The sequence below is a fragment of the Penicillium verhagenii genome (assembly GCF_028828195.1).
Source record: "Penicillium verhagenii strain IBT 33310 chromosome Unknown utg000006l_segment0_segment0, whole genome shotgun sequence".
Lineage (NCBI taxonomy): Eukaryota > Fungi > Ascomycota > Eurotiomycetes > Eurotiales > Aspergillaceae > Penicillium > Penicillium verhagenii.
In genome coordinates, this window is record NW_026643170.1 from 1,257,074 (window position 1) to 1,267,275 (window position 10,202).

Below are 10,202 nucleotides of genomic sequence, written 5' to 3' on the forward strand. Positions count from 1 at the left end.
CAGTGTTTCATCAAGAAGGAACTCCATCAATTCAATGTTGATTTGAAGTTCTCATTTGTGTAGTGTTTGAGCTTGAGTAGTATCAATTGATTTGAATAGTTCCAACAGGGCCTGGAAGGCCAGCAGCATAATGGTGATTTTTGAAGATGAGCAGGAAGAGTACCTTGAAATATTCAAAGGCCTTTGCATGGGCCGTTAAATGATATAGCCATCTTCAATTAATCTGTAATGGCATATGGTGTTTTTCAACTTTGGTTGTCAATTTGACATTTCTCCAGCGCGCGGATTTTGAGTGGGCCTCGGATCTTTATCCGTGCAATCTGGCTACAAGGCCAATCAGGATAGCGCGACTGGTATTGAATTGTGACTCGTGAGGTTCATAAGTCAGCCAAAATGAACATAATGACGTCGCTCGGATATAGATTGATAATTGATGCAAAGATATCCAATCCTAAAATGTCCAGATCTCGGCGGAAAAGGAAAAATATGTGGTTTTCCGGCTTTCCTTTTAAAACCCCCACCGGATATCAGGTCTCCAGGTTTCCGGAAAACGAGCTTGTCGGTTCTCGGAGGGACGCCGAATTGGAGTCAGTGAAAGTCAAATCGCATATAAAGGAATCTCCAATTCCGCGATTGCGGGGATTAAACCATTTTGAACTTATCAACAATGGCTACTATGACTGAAACGACGACGGTGGCAGTGCCGTCGTCGCAGACAGAGGACCTTGCCACCCGTCTTCTCAATGGCACCCTTCATGCCGGATTCCCTCCGATTGAACAGTTTATGACAATTGATGGACTTGTCAAGAGCCATGCGGCACAATCAAATCAAGCCGCAAGGCCATTGATATGTTATCCGGTCCACAAAGCAGATGACTTTGAGTTACACACGGCAGGAGACCTGGACAAGTATACCGATATCGCGAGTCGCTATTTTATGGAGAATGGGCTTCCCCCCGCGGTATGTTGCATGGATGTGCAGTCTTTGAGTCAGCCTTTTGACTAACGTCTGGACAGGACCCGAATGCCGAAAAGGCACCCGTGGTCGCATTGCTTGCTGGCTCTAGCTTCGAAGTCATCTTGACCTTTTTCGCTTTGAATCGCCTAGGATATGCTGTTCTTTTTCTGTCCACTCGACTTACAGCCCCAGCATACGTTCGTCTGTTGAATATGGTAGGCTGCAGTCAGATGGTTATTGCGAAGCAATATCAATCAACTGTGCTCGGCATCCGCACTGAGCTCCCGGGCTGTACTAGTTTCCCGATCTTGCAGCGCGAAGACTGGTTCAACCGCCCGTCCAGCTCCCCTCCATTCCAGCGATTAGGCGTGGATCCAGCACGGGAAAGCAAAAAGATGGCATGGATCCTCCACTCGTCTGGAAGTACAGGCTTCCCTAAGCCGATTTTCTTGACCAACTACCAATGTTTGGCGAATTTCCGCAAGAGCTTCGGTTTGCGTCTGTTCAACATAAGTCCCTTGTTCCATTCACACGCCTTGATGGAGCTTGGACGAGCCTTCTATACCAGAGCACCAGCATATCTTGGCAACCACTCCCTCGCCATTACCTATCAGAACCTGGTCGACGCGTTGAAGGTGGCCAAGCCGCAGCAAATCAGTGCTGTGCCCTATGTCATCAAGCTTCTGGCAGAAAGACAGGAGGGCGTCAAAGCACTGGCCAGTCCTCAACTAGTGCTTTATGGCGGATCGAGCTGTCCGGATGACCTCGGCGATCGGCTTGTTGCGCAAGGCGTCAACTTGGTGGCCAACTATGGCGCCACAGAGACAGGTCAGATTATGACTTCCTTCCGGTCGGACGGCGATACCGAATGGCAATATATGCGGCTACATCGCCCTGTCGCTGATTATACTTTGATGGATGAAATATCGCCTGGTGTCTTTGAGTGTGTTGCTCTGAATGGACTGCCAAGCAAGGGCCCGTCCAATTCAAAGGCCCCATTCAGCGAAAAGAACCCAGAAAACAGTTTCCGGACGGCCGACTTGTTCACAAGACATCCAGATCCGAAAAAGAGCAATTATTATAAGTATATGTCTCGACTGGATGATCGAATTACCCTTGTGAATGGTGAAAAGGTGCTGCCCATTCCAATCGAAGGCCGTGTTCGAGAGGAGGAGCTTGTGGGTGAGTGTGTCGTTTTTGGATTTCAACGAACCGTACCGGGAGCATTGATCTTTCGTGCACCTGGAAAGGCAACCCATTTGAACGACGAACAATTTCTGGAGGTCATTTGGCCTGCGGTAGAGGCTGCGAATGCTCGTGCCGAGACGTTCTCACGAATTCCGAGGGAGCTGGTTGTCATTAAAGGGGCCGATGTGAAATATTCGAGGACAGACAAGGGGACTTGCATCCGGGCCCAGGTCTATCAGCAGTTCCAAGATGATATCCAACGCGTCTACGCTGGATTCGAGGGGAACGGGCAAAAGAAAGGAACTCTGGTGCTCAGTGTGTCCGAATTAGAGACCTGGCTGCTATCGAGGTTCCAGGATGATCTAGGTGTACCCCTGGAAAGCGCCGAAACTGATATCTTCTCTGCTGGCATTGACAGCCTGCAAACGACTCGGATATGGAGATGTATTGTGCGCGACCTCGATCTTGGCGACGAGAGCGAAAAGCTCTCTCAGAACATCGTTTTTGAAAAAGGTACAATTAGCGCTCTTGCTAGACATCTGTTCAAGCTGCGGACTGGGCAGGAATTTGAACAGGCGGGAAATGAAATCGACGTCATGCGCGAAATGATTGAACGATATTCCTCTTTCACTCACCATATCCCCACTATTGGGCTGCAACCTACCTCGGAAGTTGTCATTGTGACAGGTGGAACCGGAAATCTGGGAGTTTACATAATTGCAGAACTGCTCAAACGACCGACCGTGTCTGAGGTATGGGCGCTTGTACGTGCACCAGGCCCAGCAGCTGCAGGCGCCCGTCTGTCGAACGCGTTTGCAGAACGACAAATTCCACTCACAGATTCTGAAGCTTCAAAGCTTCATGCCGTACCAAGTGATCTCTCTCAGGCCAATCTTGGTTTGAACAGTTTTGTGATTGAACACCTGCTCTCTACTGCAACCAGCATCATCCACAGCGCCTGGGCTGTAAACTTCAACCTCGGTGTTCGATCCTTCGAACAGCAACATATCCGTGGAACTCATAACCTTATCAACTTCTGTTTGCGCTCCAAGCTTCCGCTTCCCGCTCGTTTCTTCTTCTGCTCCAGCGTGAGTACAGCGAGCAATACCCCCAAGCCGGCAACAATTCGTGAGACTTTGATCGAAGATTTATCACATGCACAGACTATTGGCTATGGAAGATCCAAGTTGGTCACAGAGCACATAACACATAATGCCATGTGCCAGACGGGTATGCATGCCAGAGTCTTGCGAATTGGCCAATTAGGTGGTGATACAAAGAACGCCCAATGGAATGACAAAGAAGCTGTGGCTCTTATGTTCCGCAGTGCATTGACTACAGGTGCACTCCCAGCCCTGGACGAGACACCAAGTTGGCTCCCTGTTGATCAATGTGCTCAAGCAATTACAGAAATTGCCTTGGATGTTTCTATCCACCAAGCACAGGCTGACCTAGTATATCACTTGGTCAACCCCCACACATTTAGTTGGAAGAGCGACCTACTTCCAGCTTTGATGCAAGGGTCTTCTTTACCAAGCTTTGAAGTTGTGTCACCAAAGGAGTGGCTTCAAAGGTTAGCGAACAGCGAGCAGGACCCAGAAATTAATCCCAGCATCAAGCTTGTGGACTTCTGGAAATCCAAATATGGCGGTGACACTTTGCAAGCAAAGACTGGGGGACTTTCTTTCGAAACACAACGCACAACTCAAGATAGTCCATCGCTGGCTCTTGCAAAGGATCCAGTGACCAATGGTTTAATTCAGAGGTATATCACCTCTTGGATGAACCAGTGGACAAGTTAATACATTTTTACAACATCTAAATTCTAGCGGGAGCGATGAGTCCGATGAGGCTGAGTGGGTCTTTAGCTTTATCTGCCTACCTTGGAATATACCTCATTGGTCTACTAAATTTGATATTCTACCAATCTTGGAAACTTCTTTGCTAAAAAACTTATGTTTCCATGTCATCAGTTGATTATATCAATTCAATGTAAGATAAAGACATATGTAGCACCTTCCTTAAAACCAAGGCTGCAAGGGCTGAACTAAGCGGGGTGAGTATTTAAGCGGGGTCAGTCCAGCAATCACTCACTAAAAGTCAAGACATTCCAGCCCCCAAATTCAAAGCATACGTCGTCACACCTTCCAATCACGTTGCAACAAAAACAATCATTACTCAGCTCCAAGGCTAACTCTTGCAGTTATTCTCTTGAAGCTTTGATATCGAGTGAAAGTTGGCTGAGAAAACATTGAATCTAGATATCCATTGATTCAATTCAAGGGAATATGTTTACCACCACTCAGATGTTTGCCTTGGGGATTGTGCTCGCAGTCGGCTATGTTTTGTACAATGACCGCAAGAAAGACCCCCGAGAGCCACCAATAGTGAGGAGCAAGATCCCGGTGGTCGGACATCTACTCGGGGTCATATTTTCTGGATTCGGTTATTTCACCACTCTCGCGTATGTATTTCCCCTGATTACCCAATATACGAAGAGAAAAGCTAATATCCAATAGGACGAACAATCGAGATCAGCCGATTTTCACGTCAAACATGATTTTCAACAAGGCGTATATCATTACATCGCCAGATCTGATGCAGGCAGCTCAACGCCACACCAAGACTTTGAAATTCGACCCACTTGTGACCTTTGGTCTTCGCAATGTTGGCGGTATTGAAAATAAAACGACGCTCCATTTGCTGCGAGAAAAAGAGTCTGGTGGTGGAGGGCTCGTCCAAAAAGTCATGCACGATATGGCGCCGGCCCTGGTTGGGAAATCGTTGGATGAACTGAATCTACGTATGACTCAGCTGTTACTACCACACCTAGATCGGCTAGCGGATAGCCCAGTCATAGATCTATATGGATGGTGCCGTGATGTGATTATGGATGCCAGCACTGACTCGTTGTATGGCCCGTTGAATCCATATGGGGATCCAGAAGTTGCAAAGGCGTTCTGGTAAGTCCTTTAGCACACAAGTTTGAAGCACTAACAAACACTAACACGGCTTCTCGTAGGGAGTTTGAAACAAATTTAGCTCCACTGGTAGCTAACATCCTACCATGGCTGGCGGCACGCAAAGCATGGAAAGGGCGGAATACAGTCTGCAAAGCCATTCTGGAATACGCCAAGAAGAACGGGCAACAGCAAGGATCTCAGCTAGCCATCATGCGACACAAGACATTGATAGAAGCCGGACTCACCATTGACGAATACACGAGAATGGAAATCACCATGATCATGGCGTTTGTATCGAATACGATCCCCTCTGCATTCTGGGTTCTTTTCGACCTGTACAGTCGTCCGAATCTTCTTAGCGAGATTCGCGAAGAACTGAAAGCGAATTCACTCTCCATCGCAGCCGACGGAACCCACAACATTGACATTGGGGCTATGAGAGAAGAATGCCCGTTACTCTTATCGTTCTTCCAAGAGGTGCTCCGTACACGCACCACAACGTGCTCCACACGTCTCGTGTTGAAAGACACCTTGCTCGCTGGCAAATATTTACTCAAGGCTGGGAATATGCTCAATATCCCTGCAAGTCCGATGGGGTATAACAAAAACGCATGGGGCGCCAATGCGGCTGTATTCAATGCGCGGAGGTTTATGAAACCGGTGGCATCAGACGATGGAGATTTGAAGAAGGAAACTCGACGCCCTGGGCGGTTCATGACCTTTGGAATTTCGCCTGTCATCTGTCCTGGTCGCCATTTTGCCAGCTCGGAGATACTGGGGTTGGTCACTATGATGATCTTACGATATGACGTGGAACCGGTCAGTGGAGGTTGGAAGGAGCCACCAGAGAACAAGGCGGCTGTTGTTTCGATTATGGGAGCAATCAAAGGTGAGTTTCCTGTCAACATGACGAAACGGAACGAGTTCGAAGGAGTAAAATGGGGATTTAAAGTTGAGCAAGGCAAGGGCCAATTCCCATTGGTGATAGGATGATAGGTAGGGGTAAAAGCATTGCTTCGCAATAAGTTCATCAACCTTTAGAAATTTATTCATTCCCAGAGTTATGATGAGTCGTGGTGGGTAAAAATAGGCTTACCTGGGCAGGATTTAGAGAGAGCTTACCTAGCTGGGCTGCGGAGTTCGTTCGAATCGATTTAGTATACTTAAATATTAGCAGTAGGTATGGTCACAACAAGCAAGTAATTGTACAGGGTACACAGAAGGAATGCTTGAGAAGGGTGCATACTTGATACCTGAGATGGTTGTGTACTCGGCATTCGGGTAGAATACGATTCCAGAACTTCTCAGGTTGGTGAGAACATATCTGCACATGTGCACAAAATCGGTACTTGAATAGCCATTGCACTCTCCTCAGTGCCTACTACTTCTGCGCGATCATTTTTCAAAGCTACGAACTGGGAATCATATGATGAGTTTGACGTAAGTACCCGAGTAGTGAAGTGCTGGATGGACATGGTCAGGGAAGGAATGTCTTGAATAGAAAAGCGTATTGGGGAATGGTGAAGCTCGTGCAATGTGAATGTATGGGGGCATAATATGTACACAAAAAGTAAAAAGAAGCTCGGGAATAGCCATTGCTATCAAGGTGTGAGATAGAGCCACCGATCAACGCCAGAAAATGCAGATGAAACAAAGCCTTCAGAGGACTTTGGACAAAATCAATTTATCCATCAGCCCAGGAATCGACCATAAAACCATTAAGAGCAAGATGTACTCTAAGCCTTGACAGCCTTAGAAGCTCCACCCTTGGCCTTGGTCTTGCGCTTGCGATCACGCTTCTTCATTCCAGTCATACCGGACTTGCAGAGCTCCGCATAGCGTGTGTAGAATGCTTCGAGCTCATCATGCTTCACCACTGTCGAGAACTTGATCTTGGAGGAGGTGTTCTTGGTGACTTTTCCAGCTTTGTCGCTCGATTTAGGGTTTGGCGCGCTGGTGTTTCCATCGGTAATGCGGATAAGGGTTGAAGGAGGGGAATTGGATTCGGAATCAATCAAGGGTTTTTGAGTCAAGGAGACAGAGCCGCGAGCTTTTTCGGATGTCTTGGAGAGGAGAGTTGCAAGAGATGAGAAGAACTAGTAGTATCGGTGTGGTTAGCGGAGATATTCGTGATGGTCGCGTGGCCGAATGGGCGGGATTTCAACATTCAGCAAAATGGGGGAATGAATGCCATACCTCGTCATGGCTCAAAGGAGGGGCCATTGTGAAAAGAACTTGCAGGTTGAAAGACAATTAAGCTGCGATATCGTGTCGAGACCACTTAGCATTAATATCGTGGGGGACGAAACTCCGCTGTGGGTTGGAGGCGTGCCGCCTTGTGATTTGACAGGCAGAAAAAAAAAGTAAATCCACCGCCTTAAATGTTACTTTCCTCAAGGTCAAATCTTCAGTAGTTTCACTCACAAAACACCGTCAATATGAGACGCCCACGCCCGCAGCACAATACGACCTCCTTGCCTCGTGATCTGCGAGGTGAGCTTGGAATTCGCGATCGGTATGGAGAAAAGAAGCGTCGACTCAACGGACCTGCCTCACGGAAAGACCGTCGTCAAGCTGAGCGAAACGGGAAGAAGTCGAAACCAAATGCGAGAACTTGGAAGGAGTACCCCCGCCAGCCGGAAAAGAGTCAGGAGGATGCGAAGGATTCCGATTTCGAAATGGATGACCAAAAATCCCACAACAAGAGCCTGAAGTCCAGCGGCGAAGATCAAAAAGCGCTCAAGAGAAAACGAGAGGATACCGGAAAATCCAAGACAGTTGAAAAGATTCTTGATGAAGATAGCGACGAGGAAAACTCTATGGATGATTCCTTTGATCATTTCGGAACAATCGACGACCTGGATGAAGACGACGACGAGTCAGATGTCAATGAATCAGAGGAAATCGATACTCCCCATATTTCATCAGGCGTGAAATCCAAGCTAGCGGAAGACGACGCTGAAATTGCCGCCTTGGAGAAGAAGTTAGGTCTCAAGAAGGGTAAAGTCTCGAAGAAATTCGAAGACGACGGGTTAGACGATTTGCTTGGTGATTTGGGCGAAGCGTCAGAGGACGACAGCAAAAAAAGGAAACGAGAAGCAGACGAGTGGCTTCAGAGCAAGCGAAAGAAGGCTCAACAACTTCAGGCTCGGGGTGGGGAGGAGGAGGATAGCGACGAAGAAAGTGACGAGGACGAGGATGATCTTGACGAAGAAATATTTGGAAGTGAAGATGATGAGAGTGGGGATGACGATGACTTTGATGGTTTCGACGAAGACGAGAAAGCTCCCCCCAAAAAACGCGAGAACCCATACGTCGCGCCAACTCCCAAATCTTCTGGCGCGCAACCTCAGAAATACGTTCCTCCCTCGTTACGAGGCCTATCAGATCCCGAGACAGAGTCTCTTACTCGACTAAAGCGCCAGGCACAAGGACAGCTCAACAAGCTCTCGGAGGCTAATATGCTTTCCATTGTGTCTGAATTCGAGAAGCTGTATCGTGACTACCCCCGCCAGCATGTCACGGCTACGGTGCTCAATCTATTGATGGGGCTTATCTGTGAAAGAGCTGTTCTGCAAGACACATTTATGGTCCTTCACGCCGGTTTCATCGCGGCTCTTTACAAGCTCCTCGGAATGGACGTTGGAGCCGAGATCATTCAGAAGATTGTGGAAACAATCGATGCCAATGGTGATGAGCGCGGAACTTTTGAAGGTAAAGAGATCATTAATTTGATTTCTCTCCTTTCGCAACTTTACAATTTCCACGTCATCGGAAGCCCATTGATGTTCGACTACGTTCGTTCATTCCTCGAGGATATTACGGAGGACAACACAGAACTTCTGCTTAAGGTCATCCGAATCTCCGGTCCTCAACTCCGTCAAGACGATCCCTCGGCACTCAAGGATATTGTCCTTCTTATCCAGCCGGCCGTGGCTAAGATTGGCGAAGACAAGCTTTCTGTTCGCACGAAGTTCATGATCGACACCATCACAGATCTGAAGAACAACCGTGTCAGAAATGCGATCGGTGCCAACATTACAACCGACCACATCACAAAAATGCGCAAAATTCTGGGTGCTTTAAATAACTCCCGAGTCATTCGCGCTTCGGAGCCTATCAGCATTACACGCGCCGATATCCACGATTCTTCCAAGAAGGGCAAGTGGTGGCTTGTTGGTGCAAGCTGGAAGGAAGACCCGCTGGTATCTGCTCGAAAAGAGCTGGAAGATGTCTCCATGAAGAATGCCGAATCCGAGGATGACAGCGAAGCCGAGCCTGATTTTGGTGACCTCGCGAGAGCCCATCGTATGAACACTGACATTCGCCGCTCAATCTTTGTCGCCATCATGTCCGCCAATGACTTCCAAGATGCGCACGTCCGACTCATGAAGCTACGATTGAAGCGTGCCCAGGAATTCGAAATCCCGCGTGTTCTGCTGCACTGTGCAATGGAGGAGGAAGCACACAACCCATACTACACTCTCATCGCACGACGAATCTGTGGAGACATGGGACGCCGCATCAAGGTCTCCTTCATGTTTGCTCTCTGGAACGTCTTCAAGAGGATGGGCGAGAAAGGAGATATGGATGACGAGGAGGCAGACTTTGATCCCGAAGATGAGGAAACTGCCGTCAGCATGAAAGCTGTCATCAATTTGGCCAAGATGTATGGTATGCTGATTGCCGATGGTAACTTGACCCTCAGCATGCTGAAGAACCTCAACTTCGCGTACCTGCAGCCGAAGACCAAGACCTTCGTCGAAGTTTTGATAATCACTATCATCCAGCAATCCCAGAAGAGCAAAAAGGGCTCCAAGAAAAACAAGAAGAAGACTAGCTCAGATGAGCCTGTGAAGGATGAAGAATCCCTGATGCAGATCTTCATGCGCGTCCAAGACACGCCGCACGTCGCTAAGGGATTGATGTTCTTCATTCGCAAGGTCGTCTCCAAGACCGACATCCTGTCCTCCGAGAAAGAACAAAAAGAGGTTCGCTGGGGCTGCAATGTAGCAATGGACGCTCTGAAGGTCATTCGCGATTAATGATTGCGCGCGATGCGCCTGGACCCGAGGATCCTGTTTTCTGGCGGT

General features: G+C 48.1%; 4 protein-coding genes across 4 annotated transcripts; 3 read left to right on the forward strand and 1 right to left on the reverse strand.

Annotated features, from left to right (window-relative positions):
• Positions 1-667: 667 nt before the first annotated feature.
• N7466_005882 (uncharacterized protein) lies at positions 668-3,948 on the forward strand (the record flags this gene model as incomplete). The annotated part of the gene is made up of 2 exons (XM_057165279.1): positions 668-961; positions 1,018-3,948. 2 exons carry the CDS (start codon positions 668-670, stop codon positions 3,946-3,948), a joined length of 3,225 nt encoding a protein of 1,074 aa, XP_057020878.1.
• A 486-nt stretch (positions 3,949-4,434) lies between these two features.
• On the forward strand, positions 4,435-6,102 carry N7466_005883 (cytochrome P450; the record flags this gene model as incomplete). The annotated part of the gene is made up of 3 exons (XM_057165280.1): positions 4,435-4,610; positions 4,666-5,109; positions 5,169-6,102. The coding sequence occupies 3 exons, from the start codon at positions 4,435-4,437 to the stop codon at positions 6,100-6,102; spliced, it is 1,554 nt and encodes a 517-aa protein (XP_057020879.1).
• Positions 6,103-6,845: 743 nt separating this feature from the next.
• Positions 6,846-7,332, reverse strand: N7466_005884 (signal recognition particle 14 kDa protein; the record flags this gene model as incomplete). The annotated part of the gene is made up of 2 exons (XM_057165281.1): positions 6,846-7,205; positions 7,306-7,332. The coding sequence occupies 2 exons, from the start codon at positions 7,330-7,332 to the stop codon at positions 6,846-6,848; spliced, it is 387 nt and encodes a 128-aa protein (XP_057020880.1).
• Positions 7,333-7,547: 215 nt separating this feature from the next.
• N7466_005885 (MIF4G domain-containing protein) lies at positions 7,548-10,154 on the forward strand (the record flags this gene model as incomplete). The annotated part of the gene is made up of 1 exon (XM_057165282.1): positions 7,548-10,154. The coding sequence occupies one exon, from the start codon at positions 7,548-7,550 to the stop codon at positions 10,152-10,154; it is 2,607 nt and encodes an 868-aa protein (XP_057020881.1).
• Between the last annotated feature and the right edge of the window lie 48 nt (positions 10,155-10,202).